We start from the raw sequence: 18,085 nt of genomic DNA, 5'->3' as shown, positions 1-18,085 counted from the left end.
AAGACCCTACTTTTAGCCAATTATAACTTTCCGGAAACTTCTTTTTCTGGAGTTATGTTTTCCATGCTTGTTCTCCTATTGAGCAAAATCAAGTACCATATTTTTGGTTTATGTCACAGAAAAAAAAAACCAAAACAAACAAACAAAAACAAACCAAAAAACACCCAGGTTTTCATTTTCATATATTGTTTTCCTCTCACAATGAAAGAATGGCTGAACTTTACAGTTTGAAATCCCAGGATGGCTGATCCCCACTGATTACTAGGTACTTTTGTTATTTAGAAAACACTAATACTAATATTAGTAAATGTTACCATGGTATATGTACAAACAGTGCAAGAGCTGGCCATTTTACTTCCTTGTCTCCAAGAGACATTATTTCTTAGAGCCTGGGTGAAGACAAGCCCAGGAGTCAGGCCCAGGGCCCAGAAGGTAATCCTATCCGTTTCTTGCCTCGCTGCAGACTGTGCAGCTGAATCCTTGGGCCACAGCATCACATTGCCGTCAAGCTGTCCGAAATCAGCGCCTCCCCTTTGTCCCATCCAGCCCACTTGCGTTTAGGATGAAAAAGGAAAGGAGGCAGAGATGTTTACAGAATGGGTCACAGTTCGTTGTCTTGTAGCCAACCACATTTTTCCACCTGAAACAAACTTAACACCTGTGTACTGTACTATGAACCACTGTTAAACTGTGGTGTAGATTCTCGGTTTGAAAACGTGCTTCATAATGGCACCTTACACAGAAATTACACAAACAGCCATTAAATTCAATTAAATACTTAGCACTGGCAATCTTCATGCATTTGTCATCAGATGGAAAAAAACCATCTCACATTCCCTGTATTTTATGAAGTCAGAAGTGTAACAGCAACCTTCAGAATAGTTCTATAGAAGTCTCAATTGCTGACAACTAGCTCCAATGTGAAATTAAAGAAGGGGACAGAAATTTAACATCACGTTATTCAAAGTATTTGTATCTCGGAGACAGTAAGTATAGATTATTCTATTTATATACATATTCAATGTATTCATCAAGACTACGGCTAGAGCACTTGATTGCACGTGTATATATAAATCAGACAGGTGTGTCTATGTGTATAAAGTTAGGCTGCCAAGAATTTGCCTGTATTTCTTCTGAAGACAGGTCTTTTTGAAGGGTTCTACAGCACCTCACATCATGACATATTTTATTACCTTTTAGTTAATCTTTTTTTCCCTAGTTTCTGCTTCTCTCATCCTCCCACCCTCTCAGAATTAGCTATTAGGGAAAAAATTCGTATGGGCAGAATTTAACGATCTTTGCAAATACAGTAAAAATTAAATATGTGCATTACTCTTTAAATTATGTGCAGTTTGGAAATGTAAGAGTGTATGAAGGTCACAGGCATATTCATGGTAATAATGGCACCATACAGTTTTATATAGCCAGCATTAGCTATAGGGTTTCCTATAATACTTTTATATATAAAAGAAAACTAATCTGCTATACATGCATTACGAGCACTTTTCAACATACCACATAACTTCCAAACAGAACACTCAAAAAACAACCCAGAAGGCTTGTGAAGGCGCTCTTTTGCTTGCTTTTTCTTTATAAAGTAAAATAAAGTAAAATACATAACCAATGACCAGTTATTCTGTAGGCAACAACGCACAACTCATTATTTTACCCCAAAAGGATTCAACATATAGCTGAGTTTTCTAGGTAGAAGTATGTTTGGTTTGGTTTTTTGTTTGGTTTTTTTTTTTTTTTTAAAAAACCACACTATCACCCTTCATAATAATGTGAATTAGGGCCATCAAGCTGCTTAATATGGGTTCAGAAGAGCTAAACTTAAAGACTTCCACTGCAAGATAGAGATGAGTCCCTTAAGCTATTTATTACCCTCAGAGCAGTAAGTTTACTTTTACCTGTCAGGGTCACTGATACTGTTTCCACTTATCCAACATGAACCTTTGTCTTACTTTCACCTCAACCACCATCTTGAAGTTATAGTATCAAAATGACTTTGTAACACTTTTTTCAATTAGGGAAATAATGAATGTCACTGAAGAGAAAAAAAAAAAAATCCACTTCAGAGTAATGTTCCTTTCTTTGGAATCAAGGCTGCATGCCTTTTTTCCATCTCCAAGATGTAGATCTACAAGAAAGTTACACAGAAACAGTACCAATAACAGAATATATCAAGGAGCTGGGAGGCACTTGCTTCCCATTGCATCACCAAACCCAGGGTAAGATTCCTGCACGCATCATTGCTGCACTCTGCTTGCTGCTATTTCACTGAGAGCAGGCTTTGCCCCTTGAAGAAAATGGTAAAGGTTTTTCATAAACAAATCCTTGTAAGTGCAGATGCGTCTTTTTAATAAATTAATGCTGATAATTTACAACATTTCCATATCCTGAACCCTTCTCCCTGAGCAGAATGGCCTGAATGCAAAATCCACTAGTGCAGGCACAGGAATTAACTGGCAACAGGATGATTTCTGATTCTGAAGCCAAACATCATCACTCCCCTCCTTTAAAAAGGAGAAAGGAGGGGTGGGTGCAAGAGAAGAAAAGAAAAAGAAGGACTGCCAAAACCAGCAGGCTAAGTAGAGTAACCGGAAGCGTACAATTTACTGCTAATGGTTCAGTGTCTGCAAAGGACTGCTCAAGCTGTGCTCAACAAAAACTCAGTAATAGCCAAAGAGGGGAGCAAAAAAAGGCGAGATGTTTGGTTTTACTTTCTGTCAAATACTGTTAAATATGAGCCACTTAAAAAATTAGAATGAAAGAATGCAATAATGCTTTGTACAGGTGGTACCGAGGTCCCTGGCTGGGCCTTCAGACAAAACCATTCCCATGTAAACCTTAAAGAGGATTAATCCTCAAGGACCACTGTAATGAGACCTTAAAAGGCTGAACAACAGCAGCCTATCACGGAGGGAAGCAGTAGCTTGCTCCCAGAAGTCTTCTCTAGCAGAGTTACATCAAAGCAAACTGGGACCAGATAGCAGGATTCTGCAAGAATCCCTTATCTCGGCACTAGCGGATGCTTCTCCTCTGATTGTCTTGAACTGCCACCTGTCCCAGGCATCTTTGAAGGCAACGCTAAGCCTGTGATGGATCTGACCTCCTTGAGCTGAGATTCTTTTATGTCTTTCTTCATTTTCTGCTCTGTTACGTTCTTTCCCTGCAACACACACTACATGAAACAAAGGGAGTTCTCACTCCTTGACTTACTGTCCCCAGCTATTTGAAAGCAAAAAAACAATGTTAAGGATTATACTCCACCCGCAATATGGAACTGTCCTCAGGAGAAAAGCCTCTTATTTTTGAGAGTTATAACTAGATGGCTTTTACACGAAGGGACTTTACAATGAGGTTCAACATTGCTGGGAGCCAAGATATGAAAGCTGCATATCAGAGATAGCTTAAAAGACAAAAACGTTCGTAATACAGAAGTATATGAAAAATCACATTACAAAAATAAACAGGAGAATAACCAGGAAGCAACAAGCCTCAGAGAAAACACCAAATTACTGGAGTGTATGCATGCATCCCATACTGCACACAAATATCCTGTAATACCAGTGTCCAGCATACTGTAACAGTGCCGAATTCATCCTAGATTAAAACAAGAAGAGTTGGCCAGTTTGAATAAAATAGCAGCTCTGCCACCTGAGAAACACACATACACTGACATAAAGTATACACCCAGCTTACACACAGGGATACAACTTCACCATGAATATCACGCATCAGGGTTTCACTTTGTAAACAGCGATACGCTGACAACCATGCTCCCACCACCTTGCCAAGATGTACTTCCAGTAGGTATCAGCCAGAGTTTCAGAGAGCTGAAGATGGGTTCAGGGGGTTGTCATCAGATTTTACTCTGATAGCTACAAGCCACAATATACAAGTCACTACGCTCCTAAAAAGGCTGGGCTGAGGAGGAACGCTGCTACAGCTCCCACCTCTGGTCTCCCACTCTTGCACTCAATCAATTCTGGACCAGTTTTTATGTTCATTTCTTCTAAGTGCATGGCACTGTCAGAAGAACAAGCAGCAAAGTATTGCCAGGCTGAAGAGGATGTTGCTGCCAGCAGCACCTCTCAGTTCCCTGCACTGACAAAATAAAGGGCTGTCATCAGATGCAGTTAGGTGGGGCTCCTGGAAGTGTTATGCAGCAGGATGGAAGCAGGAAAGAGAAAGCACCTTCTGCTTGTGAAGCTTCCTGGGAAATCGCATCTGGGAGAATTCCACCCAGCATGTAAATGGAGGGCTTCTGCATCAAACAGCTGAGCTGGACACTTGATCTCTCATCATTACACACAGATAAGCAAAGACTGCAGCAAACAAGGAGCAGATATATAGGGTCTGAATGTTAATTTAAAAAGGCATTACGTGGAAAACACCGAGCAGACCACAGCACTTTCTGGAGCCAAGACCTATTGGCATGTGTTGCCAAACTAACCTGGCCTAGAGGCATGCTCTGAAGGAATTTAAAGTTAAAGATGACTTCTTCCCATCCATATGACAATTCCCGTAACAGGGCGTTGTGCTTCAGGACCACAGAGCAATGCCAGGCTAGCACCAGCCTCCCCTAAGAAAATACAACAGTCATTTCTCAACAGCTAGCAGACCACACCGTTTCAGATGTCCATCTTCCTCGGGGAGCTGCGTCAATACCTTGTGTAGCCTTAACAAGCAGTATCCATGTCTACATCATTTCTCAAAGGCAGCCCAGAGGCCACCCCCTTAAGATAAGGCATGTCAGCCTTCTGCTTTGCCAGCCTTCAAGCACGGTCTCAGCAGTAACTGGCCTACGCTCCTCTGGTCCAGCAGGACCCTGCACACCCAGGCAAGGCCCACGTGTTAACACAAGATGGGCAACGCCCCCACAGGCTGTCTACCAAAAAAATCCCAGAGAGGGAGGCTGGTCAGGATGCAGAGGTGCGGCATGCTTTAACCTCCCCGGACAGATCACCTTTCAGAGCAGTATACACACAAAACTAACATCTATGGGAGGAACCACTATAGCAGCCCATGTCCTCAACCTGCCTGTCTGGTTTATAATGCACAGAGGATGGAAGGCACTACTAAACATAGGACGTATTAATTTGTGACGTACATGACAAATAACTACCATCTTTGAAGAGATGTGCCATTTCCCCACAAGAACCCAGAAACACTTTCACAGGCCAGCATTTTGGGTTTCATTCACATTTTGTAATTTTTTCCATGGGAGCAGACAAAGCCAGATCAGGCCTTCAGTCTTTATTTATAAGGGGTTTCTTCCAGTTGGCTTTATGTGCCTGTAAGCTTGTTTAAATTTTCTGTACTCAAGTTGACAAATCAAGAAAACCTGAAAACCTGTAAGAGCAAAAATAAGCATAGACCATGGTCACTGCCAGTCCCAGGCAAAGTAGGGGCATATTGAGCAGGCCATACAACAGACTTTCCAAATCAAACAGCCCAAGCACTGTGCAGCTCAATGATTAGTCAGTGATATATGACTACTGCTCCTCTTCTCCCTTCTTGTTAAAAGAAGAAAGAAATTCCACTCCTATCATAGCAGCAGTTAATGTTTTTGATGTCTGGCACCAATTTTATTGGTAAAAGCACCGTAGATCACTGGTGTTGATGCCAACTCAAATATCGTCCAGCATGAAACATGGCTTTGGTGCCAGCAGCTTCCTATCACCGTACCATGCTGGTCCATCCCGGTAAAGTGAGCAACCACTGTTTATACATAACACAGGCCTTGATCCAACAAACCTTATTCACCCAAGTAACCCAGTTTCATTTCAACAATGTCTAACAGAAATCAAGGCCAAAGCTGGAGACTTTCAACAGCTGTATCTGTGGGCAGGTTGGTGAAAAACATACCAATCAAATGCAGTACCTTTTTACACTAAGGAGCATGCCATGGGGGAATGAAATTGATTTCAACACATTCTACCTCATTAGTTATCTACTTCAACACTCGGTATGGTGTTACACTCAGCTGTTACCATAATCAGCCATTTATTTGAAAGTATGTCATATGCCATTACTTTTGGCTTGTTACCATAAGCTACTTCAACAGGGGACTGTAGATAGAGGATGGCTCTTCATTTGAGAAATAGCAACATGGATCCTTGGGAATTATGATTTTAAATTACAACTAGCACAAGGAGCAGGTAAAATGAAAGGGTAGAATATAAGGCAACTGGGGATTATTACAAAATTCATTGAAGCCAGCAGCTGTTGATTCATTGAATTCATTGGGTTCCGGATCAACACCATTTGGCTGTTCGGGAAAAATGATGGCTTGGGGCAGCACTGAAATGTGAAAGGGAAACCAGAATGAACAATGGGGGACTCTCTTCTACCTTATTCAGTGTGAAGCAGGAAACAAGCATAATTTAGATTAGAAAGCGATTCCGTTATCAGGGGAGCTATCTGTGCTGAACTCCAAAAACTCAGCAAGACAAATTCTGAAAGACAATACAAAACATTCTTCTGCTCTTTAAGTGATTACTCTTATTTTTAAAAGGAAGTACGAAGATGAGGTACAAACCTGTACATACAAACACTCCCATGCACGTACTGCCTCTCCTGCCGCTGTGTACCAACCACCACCACACGTGCCAGTGACCACACGGCAATAGAGCAGCTGTACTCTTTAAAACACAGCTACCAATACACTGATATTTAGTACAGCACTGGTTCCCCACACTGGTAGTTGCTGCCTCAGCTCTAAGTTATATGATCACAAATGAGAAAAGGTAGCCAGTACAACCCTGACTGAAGGGGGAAGTGTTCCTGACGTGATCTCCAAACTCTGATGTGACCCACCGAGCAAGCTCAAGAGCCCCAGTTTTAAGTAATTAGAGCAGTGTTTTAATAAGAGGTTAGAGAGTACTGTGTAAACTACCCAAGAGCCAGGCTAAGAGGAAGCTAATTGGGTTACTAGGTGTGAATAAAAGGAAGCAGAGGCTATGGCTAAGAGGCTCTCCTCTTAAGTACTGAGCTCAATCAATAGGAATAAAGCTGTATCCGCTAGTGATCCTGAAAATGGTTCAGCAACCAAAGCATTTAAACTGTATTAAAAGTAAAGGCCTGTTCAACCCCAAGACTCCAACAGGAGGCCAAAGCTGGCGCTGAGAGACTTCCATAGGACAACCTTGAAACTGTACCTTGTCACCAGGAACCATGCTGCCTTTCAAAACCTCCCTTGACAAGTCCATGCCATGGGGAGAGCAGGTCCACGGTGCCCCCACACTGCCATTACACTCACTGTGCAGTCTGAGGCATCCTCTGGGGCACAACACCCTCCTCCTGTGCCCACACATTTGGGCTTCCCCCCAGTGCCAAGGGCAGCAGCAAGGAAGGGTATGCACATCCAGATCTCAGTGACAAGCACCCAGGACGCAACAAAATTAACACAAGGGAAGCATGAAAAAGGAGCACCCTGTAGACATTAGCTACTCTGCAATCTAATTATTGCCACAGATTTCTTCACAAGAGCTGGACGATGACTGTGGCGATAAAAAAAAAATAACTGAACTTAAATATTTACTGTCTACATTTGGACACACTGATTTGAATGCCCAGTTGCAATACTGATGAGGATTCAGCTACCTGAACACGGACACATAGTGCCATCTTAGAGCCCTAAGGTATCTGAGACATTCATACAGAGTTAACAGATAAAACATAGGATGTGCTGAAGACCAGTCATTCCAAGGTGGCAGACACAGATCAGCTAGGAACCTCCCAGGCATGAAAAAGGCACTTGAAACCTCTGCTTAGGCAACTGAATTCCCTCTATCGTATTAACCAGATGGTAGGCCACCAATGCAAGAGAACCATGTCCCCAGCAGTGTAAAGCACTACACAGTGGTTAAGTACATGGCTTGTACTCACCAGATCAGGAGAATCTGCTTCAGTTCTTGGTGAAAATCATGATCACTGAACCAGCACTTGGTTCACATGTTCCCCATGCTTTGCCACAAACACTCGAGTTGTTGCAGCCACAAAGCTCCTTACAGATACAGGTAACATCTGACACCAAAAACTGCATGAGGCTGAGTTCTGGCTAACCTTTTTTTAAAGCTCTAAGCAGCCAAGTCAAAGAGACCGCTTTTCAAACCATGTCCCCTTGGCCAAGAAATGCTCGCAGGGCAAAGCACTCAAAAAGCTGACTGAAAGACAGCAACCTCGGGCATTATGGGATGCTTCAAGATTTGCAACAAATGATGTTTATCTTCCTTTGGCCACTAGTTCTCTACATACCTGTCATAACTGGCTAACCCCTTGCACTACACAGCCTCAACAGCACAAAGATCACTCTGATAACTAATAAAAAGAGAAAACTAATGATCTTGCCTGTTGAAATGGCAGTCATGAGCACAACAGTTATGCGTCAGGCTGGGGGGTTTTGGGGGCTGGTTTTTTTTCAGAGAAGACAGCAATGGGAAGTACTGTATCTCCTGCAGGCTAGCAGATCTCCAGGAGGGAAGAGGAAACTTTATCAAAACTTTTCAACTCAGATTTTTATGGCTCCTGAATTTTTTTTCCCCACCTTTCACTGCTGATGCTATCGAAGTTACCATGTAGGGACACAAGATCAGTCCAAACCCACTACAGATCCTGTCACAAGGCTCTTAAAGACAGAAATGCCCACGTATCAAGGGACACAGAAACTTCTTAAGCAGCTTTCCATTCTCTCCTGATTTAGGGACAGCTGATCTGCCTTGAGGCTAAAGAGATGGATTACATTATTTCTTGGCTTTTTTTCCAGAATTCTTAACTATCATTCTATGGCTCCAAGCAATGTATTCTGTCTCCTTCCATGAAGGCAGTATACAACAAATACATACTGTAAAGCGTCTAAAAAAGCTTTAGCTGACAAACCAAATCAAATCTGTGAAAGACATGTTTTTGCATTTGTCCTCTGTCTTCATCTTCCCTATTCTGTTAAAACAAACAAACAAAAAAACACAAAAAAAACCCAAACCAAAAAAACCTCACCCCACAGCTTACATGCACTTAAACAACCAAAAAAGGCAGAGATTAACAGAACCCATCTGCTTCTCAGAAGGCTCCATACCCAGTAGTGCCTGGCAGGTAAATCTTTCAGGTGCCGTAGAGGGATAATTAAAAAAAAAAGTGATCCTCAGGATATTTTTAAAATTTAAATCCAACAGAATTATAGGGTCATAAGAGATCTCATAAATATCCTATTCTACCCTCTACACACAAACAGGATCATCTCCTTCCATATCATTGCCTATAGTTTCCAGCTGAAATTAATACTACTGGTAACAGCAAGAAAAGAAAGTCAGTATTTGAAGATATGTATTCACCTAAACTTAAAAACAAAACAAAGCGGGGAAAAAAAAAACAAACACTTTCACCTTCTCAACCACATTACATTTCAAGGCCTTTCATGCATTGGCAGTTCTGCAATCTGTCTCATGCTGAGGAGAGAGAAAATTTGGTAGGAGAAAGGACATCTCTATGCACCACTTCTAGCTGTAAATCTATGGGTGCAACTGTTACTTCCAAATGAGAGGACCACACAGGGGCAGCAACTCCAGGGCTCTCAACAGACCCCAGTTATTCCAGAGAAGGACTCCAGAGAAATGGACAGGAGTATTTGTAGTGAGCAGAACTTCCCAAACACGACCAGGGCGGTCTGGGAGGCATCTTGGAAAAGAGATTTCCATTTATAAGCTGCTGTTAAGCTTAAGGGGTCTGCAGCACCTTCCAAAATTTCAAATTGAAGTTGCCTCTGACCCTGTTTGATTTTGAGAGCAGTAATGTTTTTTTGTTGGAAGCTATTGAAAGATACTATTACATTTCAGATTTTTATCCCAAACACTTTTTTGCGAACATGCTGATTTTCTTAAAGACCAACATTTCAGTTGCTCAGCTGACACCAGTAATCTGACATTCACTTTTGTACTAGAGGCTTTTTTTCCTGTGAGTTTTATTAAAAGCTTTAGATTTTACTTTTTTCGACTACCCCTCCTTGACAACATTTGGAAACCACCCCATAAATCACTGTCAGTGGAGAGTTTTGTTACTAGAGCGCTTAAGTCCCTCCCCTGCAAAATGCTGCTGAAAGAGCTGAAGAAGTAGGACCCAAATTTTCAGAGGTATTTAAGAGGCCAAACTCACTTTGAAATTGAAGAGCCCCTAAATGTTTTTAAAGACCCCAGCCCTAAATCTCTACAAGGATTCCTCACTGACACTCTCCTACCACTCTGCAACAAGGCTGGGGGGAAACCCTCTACAAAAAGCTGTCCTGGGCTCCTGCCACCCTGTGACGCTGGGAAGCTTGAGGTGAGCTAAGACAAGTGCCCACTTTAGGACTATCCAAAAGTGTCTCAGTTGTCCCTTCGGGGTCTCAAAATGTGCCCAGGAGAGGACAAGGGAGGCCACCGGCTCTCCCCTCTACAAAGCAAATGGAGACCCCCTTCCATGAGCTCATCTGCTGGTGGCAACCTGGACTGCTCTCACCATCCAAGGTGCCGCACATAGCTGGCCATCGTGGTTCAAGCCACACTGCCATGAAAAGTCATTGCTTTCTAATTATTGCATTTTAAGGCGCTGTTTACAGTTACCAGTTTGCATTTGCAGAAACAGAATCCAATTTCCTTTTTCATTTCCTCCTTTTTCCTTTTCTATGGGGAGATGAAGGAAGGGGAATTCTTGTCAATAGAAATTAAAACACAGTAAATGAACAAGTGCACCTCATGAACTAGCACTGTATTTTCCTTGCTGTGGTCTTTTGTTCACATTGCAAATTGATTTTGAGATGACACTAACACTGGGTAATCTAACCCAGGCAGTTATGAGGGGCCTGATCCTTACAAAGCACAAGTCCAGGCACAGTCAGTGGGAACTGAGAGCAATCAATACCTTTGGAGGGTTAATCCTATGAAATGTGCAATAAGCAGTTCCCACTTCCCCGGATAGATACAGAAGCTTCACAACCAGCAGAATAAATCCCCAGTAAGGAAGAAAAAAAAAAAAAAAAAAAACCACACCAGAGAAAAAAGAAAAAAAAAAGAGTGAGTTCCTGCTTTCAGCTACTTTCAGTGCAGTCTTTCAGATGAAGGGATGCACCAGAAAAAATCCTGCCAGGCCCATTCCTGTATATATGAATTTTTAAGATCAGAGCCAACTGAACTGTCACTGCTTCTTACTTAAGATAATTCTTCAGGCTTTACTAATTAGGAACTAACAATTCTTTCAGATGAGCTGTGAAACCCAGGGAAGAATACCAGCAGTATGTTTTAAATCAAAGTGTTTACATCAGGAATGATTCATTTTTTCCATGAGGAATGACTTGTGAGACAGGCAGTCTTAGCACTGCCATAAATCTGCGTGGGAATTAAAACTGGGGAAGAGAATAACAAAGGGAAGTTGCTATCCCCACCTCCCCTGCCTCAGCCCCACCTCTAGAGACAGAATTTACATTAACAAGGGGTCCAACTACTACTGCAATCAGTGTTTGAGAAACACAGGGTTTTAAACCCATTTAAGAAATACTGTGATTAAGCGCAGTAACCCTGCTCTCCTCAATAAAGAAGTGCAACACGTGATAAGAAACTCCAGCATTTTTGTCATCTGCCCTAAAGCTTTTAAAAAGAAAAAAGTTTTTAAAAAGTTAAAAGAACAAAAACAAACCCCCCACACTTTGTGAGCGGTGTTTAAACAGTGCTTAAGAAATTCATAACAGAAAAAGGACAGAAAACAAAAATTTCTGGTTAAGGCCTGTACGTTTTCCCTTTTGTCTCCTGAAGACAGAGGCTGTGGGCTGAGCACGAGGCCGCTCTCATTCTCAGTTGCTAAGTGGCCGAGGGGCTCTCGGGCAGTGCAGAAGGCCCGCCAGCTCCACAGCATGTTTCATCCCAGCTGTTTGAAAAGCTGGTCCACTTGAAACACAAACATTATCCCCACCCACACTCGGCAGGAGAGCAAACTCCCCCTCAATGAGGTATTTATTCCACATATATGGTAACTATTATTTCCAACATTTACAACATCAGTCATTTTAATTAGGAAAAAAATTATAACAACAAGAAATCCTGCAGCACACATACAGAGACACGCATATTTACATGCAGAAATGCAAAGCATTCAAGTTGTTTCTAATAAATGCAGCTCCTGGAGGGGACATGCGTTCCACACACAATTGACTTAAATGCTCTTTTTCTTTTCTTGTCATAAAAATATACAGATGTCCTTCTTCAAAAATATTATTTTCCCTTTTCCTGTGTTACAGGAAGCCTGCCCACACTTTTAAATACAAAGTGGGTATAAATAGAAGCACAAATTAGGCATCTTGAAAAGTCTATATTTTCCAACCACAGGGAAACTAAGGAATTACTGTGAGTGTTTACATACCTGACTATGTTGAATTAAAACAGTATTTTCTATCCATATGCCCAGCAAAACTGGCAAGAAGCTAAGGAAGGGAACGATAGCCTTGCTGGTTCTTCACCTGTTGCTACAGTGGGACTGGTGTATGTTTACATTATTCAGCCTTCTTCATATGGACCACTGTTCAGTGTCAGCCTGAATACAGTCACCACTTTGATGAAAGCATGCCTTACATATATGATACAACTACTATGAAAATTTCAGTAAGCCTGTCTGCTTTCCTATAAATCTAACTAGACATTTGTCTCTTTACTTGTCCTTCTCTATCACATCTATTAAAGGTAAATAAAAGCATGATGGCTCTTTATATGACATTAATAGCTTGAGGGATTTTATAAATCAGTGAGAACAAATGTACAACTCGCTACAGCAGCGGTGAAGCAGGTCTGCCCATCTGATGTTTTCTCAGACTTCTGCTTTAAGATCATGTTGCTCATTTAAAATTAACTCATCGCCTGTTTCTCTGCTGTTACATGCTGGACAACTTCTGCTGTTCTCTCAACTTCTGACATCAATGTTTTTATAGTAGCCCACACATCCTAACTAGCTAGAGTTACTGGTCACAATACAGACATAGTAGCTTCATTATATCTTGAGAACTCTCATCAAAAAGGCAAATTCAATAAAGTAAAGCTAAATAAACTAAATGCAAACCACTCAGACTCATTCTAACCAGCCGACCCTTTTTCTTCGGTGTGAATCTTCAGTAGTATCAATAACACTTTGAACGAGATTTAAGGGGTGAGCTGGCAGCTGCTCAGATGGTCAAAACGGCAATCGTCACCACTAAATTCAGCATAAGGTTTGTTGTTTGTTTGGGGGGTTGTTTTTGTCACACATTTTATCTCCCCAGCTGTACTGCCTACAAACAGAGAAGCTATTTTGCTTCCCCAATAAGACTTTTTTTTCAAGTGTGATTCGGGGGTTGCATTAACAAACTCTAAGTGACGAATGGCATCTCCGACCCACAAGCTAGCATTTCTACGCACTGCTGCTCGTGAGCGGTCGCTTGCTCTGCACATTCACGCCTCTCTGGCAGGCACGTCTGCTGCTGGTGTGCTGCGGCACATCCTCCTCAGCAGAAAGATGAGTAACTCCCCCAGAGGGCTTGAGCAGGGCTGTGCGAGAGAGGAGGAGGAGGGTGTACAGAAACCGTACACTGGAAGAAAGCTCAAAAGCTTAACTGCAAACTTTCCCCTAAATACTGAACTAAACTATAAAGACAACAAGTGTTCGTTTTCTGATAATATCTCCATCCTTATTAACGATCAGTCTTTTTTTTTTTTTAAAGGAGGTTGGTGAGACTTAAGGTTGTGCGAGACATACTTTGATCTGCACCCTGATGAGTGAACATTCCCCTTTGCTGCTAGCCCAACTAATGAAGGGATAAAATTAGCTTTTATCCCTGGCACTTTCTTTAGCAAAAAACATGCACTAATCAGCTGTCCTCACTAATCAGTCATCTGGCTAATGACCTTTTGCCTTAACACACTAAAATTTCTGAATGATGTGGAGAAAAAAAAAAAACTATGCAGACTGGCCCCTCTTTGTGGGTCTTAAGCCTATCATCTGGAACTGCAGACGGGAAGGTTAAATGGCAAATCTGTATCCTGACTGGGTGATAAATCTATAATCAAAAGGCACAAGCCTTGACACCTCAAGATGTACTTCATTACTAGACAACTAAATGATTTTTTTCTCTTTCTTTTTTGTAAACTAGAAGCAGATGAAAAAAATTGCTTAACTCCCTCATATTTTGCCTGTGGAGAAATCCATTCCACATCTGTGTTCAAGTGTCAGTTAATTTCTTACTTTTTTATTAATGCCTGAGCAGGAATTCAGAAGTTGAAAACATTTGCCTTCTCCCCACCCCACCCCCAAACTTCAGGGAACTGTAGCTGGGGAAGAAAATTGCAAAACCACTCCATCAGCCCACATGCTCAAAACACACACATGAATCCCTAAAAAACAGCCAAAACAAAACAAAAAACCCCAAAACACAGCAATAAACCCTCCAATCCCCCTCCCTCCAAATTCTCATTGTACAAGGCATGGTCCTTCCTCCTCTTAATACCATACTTCAACATTGTTTTAAAAGAGGGATTTTTAAGGCCTGTTTCATTTTCCTTCTGTGCTTTCTTTAATGAGGCTTTTTTTCTTCATGTATTAAGGAGGTGGAGCAAATGCAACCCTGGACAGCTGAGGAGGATTAGCAACAGATGAGATGTCCTGTGGAAGTTGCTTTGCAGAGGCCTGTGATAATTTCAAGCTGCAATGCAACGGCCTCCTGGTTTTTAACTTCAGAAAAAAAAAAAAAGATTGCATTACCTCACACACCCCCCCAGACAAAGCAGCTCTCCCTGGGGATGATGCAAGGTGACAAATAAAATTGCATTAAATTTGACAGCCTTGACAGCCTTCCAACTTTGCATCCCCAAACGAACCAGCAGTCGATACTCACGGTAATGAGGGTCCATGTAACCGTTTCGGGGGTCCATGGTAAAGAGCGTCCCACGGTAAGGTACAGAAGGTTCGGGAAGGTGCGATATAGATCCATGGATCTCCTTCTTGATTAATGAGGCCCTTTCCTCACTCGACGTGGAAGGCTCTTCACTGATCTTGCCGAGGCTTTGCCCACCCTGCGGCTGCATTGTGATCGCGTTCCTTCTCTCTCTGTGATAGGTCTGCCCAGGACTTTCATCCTCTGCAAAAAAACGAGGGAGAAGAAAGAGAGAAGGGAAGGAGAAAGAGAGACGCACACTTTTAGCCCATTTATAGCAAACACAATAAAGAAAAGTTCTCCCCCCCCCCCGCCGCCCTCCTCCTCACGGTGTAAGTTTGTGACAGTAGGTGCATGTGTGGCTATGAGAGATGGCCAGGGAAGCCCGCCCGTTCGGAGCGGGCAGCTGCTGAGCGGTAGATCATCGTCACCCATGCACCGATGCTCCTACCGGCGGGGCTATCAATCCTGTGAGAACAGACACAGGCTCGCTGTTTTCTTGCCTCTGGGACAAGGAGACTAGGAGTTTGGGCTGCCTGACAGGGAGGCAAAAAACAATTTGTCACAACGAGGAGAAGATGAACCCCGCTGGCTGGGTCTAAATCAAACCTAGCCACCCACTGCTGCTCTGCAGCCCGGCTCCAGGCCCTGGAGGTTTGCTTGTGTGAGAGGCTGGAGCCTTGCAGGAAGGTCGTTCGCAATCAGAAGTAAGGTGGGCAACAATAAAATGGGTAGAATTGCTCAAGATACAGCACCAGCAGCATCAGGCAGGCGCAAGTGAGGCCACCTGCTCTAACAGTGTGACCACAAGGATGCATATGGAGGGCGGTGGAGCATGCTCCCATATCCACACATACAACCCACAAATTCTTAATGACCAAGGGGGGCCGGGGCGGGGGAATAGGAGGACCAAACCCAAGCCCTAGTCTGGAGTAAACCTCTAGGCCTGAGGTACCACTTATGAGGGGAAAGGGGCCTCCTGACGACAGCTCCACCAGCCTCCCCTGCAGGTAGCCCCAGGACTGGGTGCTGAACCAACCCTCTGCTCCCACACGAATTTTAACCCCCACAGACCACATGCACCCTTCGAACACCAAACCAAGCAGTTCTGTTCTTCAAAAGCCAGATGCACGTTCCTGGGTACGTTTCACACGTGCCATGTTGTGGAGGGGTTGTTAGCTACACAAGTCTCTACTGTAAATGCTCTCCTAAAGTTACATTATTGCATTAAAATTACAAAGCCTTTTCTCTAAACGAGCGCGACTGCTGGCTGTAAGCCTGACCCATATCCACGCTCCAGGTACAGTCTTGTTCAATCAACCACCCTGCACGTGCAGGCATACACCAATACATCTTGAAGAAGTACTGATAAATATGCTTAGCTTCAGAAGTTCCTCAGCAGTTCTCTAAGTGCATGAGGAACCTCATATTGTTAAACACCGGGCACAAAAAAGGTAACTGGAAAGGAAATTAAAACACCCCTAGGAAACAAAACTAAGGTACACATACTCTACAACCCACATGCAAGGAAGGATCATTGACAACAGTGCCAAGTTTGCACTTCAGTTGTCAGCGATTCAAGGTCAGGGCTAAATTTTCACTTGTACCTTGCCCTCGTGTACTTGTTCACACAGCAAAAGCACCAGTGAGCAATTCACCAGGAGACTACTTTCACCGAGCCTGACACCAGCGTAATTCAACCTATTCGCCTTCATATGCATTAGATTAGAAACAGGCTCCGTACGTATAGATACCTGGACCTGAATCTTAGCCAATATATGTATAAACTAGCCACGCCACTGCTTTGAATGCAGTGCTTGCTAGGCTTCTCCCTGCCCCCTCTCCTCCCAAGTAGCAACAACAAGAAAACCCAGCAGCATAGCCTATTGAGCACTTAATTATTTTTCTATCTCCAACTATTACAGCAACTGGGGTCTGCTGACTTATCAGCATCTTCCAGGGACTGAATTCTTTTTACAGCCAGCAGTAATTCTCCATACAGAGCATTTCCAGGATTGGGTCTGAGAAGAAAGAGTTAATGGAAACAGACAACAACACTGCAGAGTTTAAACCCTTTGCCCTTTTCTACTTTTTATTAATATGCACAGGCACCGGTCCCTGCTCTGGATTAGCAGGGTTTAAGGTTTCAACTTTTTACACCAAAGCTGGTTTTAGTTAGAGAACTGCAAAAGAGTCTAAAACTTTAAAACTTATATGAGGTTTTTAGAAAGCTGCTTGTATAACTAAAAAATAAAAAAATAAATCACCCCAAAGTCATATTTTCCATCATGTTTCTCGTCGCTGGAGTCTTTTATGTTAAATTTCAACCTAGAGTGAACTTTCGCTGATGAGATGTAAACTTTTGTAAAAATAGGGGATTACACTCTATTTGAAATCCTGACAGACCCTTAAGCAGAGAGAACTAACCTGTGCTACCACAGTACGGAAAGAAGCAAGCTGGAGTGATTTGTGGGGCTGTATAATCAATCCGAGGATCAGATAGGACTTCAGTTCTTTTACTCTTCCATATAAAGATAATATTTGTTAAAACTGCCATCCTGGGATACACCAAGAAGCTGACATCTGTCTGCAGGCTCCACTTTTATTCTTTCCTTCTCAAAACATGCATGTGCAATGAATCAAGGTACTAGTGACTGCTATGGAACAAGCCGATTTTCCAAATTGCTGAATGAAATTCAAAACCTACTTTCAGTAACTTTGAAACTAAAGAAAAAAATGTGTTTTGTTTTAATAAACTTTCCTTTTTTTTTTTGGTTCCTCAAGGAAAAAAGGAAAGAAAACAAAAAAGCAGTATTTTTCCTTCTGCATCAAACCCTCTCTCTCCCCATTTACGAGACGACTGCCACGTGCTGTTAGAAGGCAAGCATCTCTGTGCGCTGTCTGCCATGTAAAAATTTCCCCAAAAGTATTTTTTTTTTTTTAAAAGTAAACATGACAGCATTGTTGCAATCGTATGGCATATTCAACGGCCAAACATCTTGCTAAGCATTTACTTCACACTCTGCACCACTGAGTTGCTTTTCATAGGGGGCAGATGAGACCCTTGACAGCACCTGCGCTCCAGGACACGAGCAGGCGAGCGGTTTGCCGGAGCCGCCCGGGCGCCGAGCGGGAAACTCCTCGTGCAGTAACGCTGCC

General features: G+C 42.6%; 1 protein-coding gene across 2 annotated transcripts in view; it reads right to left on the bottom strand.

Moving 5' to 3' along the window:
• GLI3 (GLI family zinc finger 3) overlaps positions 1 to 18,085 on the bottom strand; it is a gene marked incomplete at both ends in the record, with an annotated part of 195,883 nt that overhangs the window by 127,138 nt on the left and 50,660 nt on the right. For both annotated transcript variants that reach the window (XM_082330047.1, XM_082330048.1), the window contains one exon: positions 14,888 to 15,130. In XM_082330047.1, the coding sequence (XP_082186173.1) occupies positions 14,888 to 15,130 (243 nt within the window). The remainder of the gene's footprint in view (positions 1 to 14,887; positions 15,131 to 18,085) is intronic.

The sequence above is a fragment of the Platalea leucorodia genome, assembly GCF_965183815.1.
Source record: "Platalea leucorodia genome assembly, chromosome: 1".
NCBI classification, from domain to species: Eukaryota; Metazoa; Chordata; class Aves; order Pelecaniformes; family Threskiornithidae; genus Platalea; species Platalea leucorodia.
This window is presented reverse-complemented; position numbering and strand designations above follow the sequence as displayed.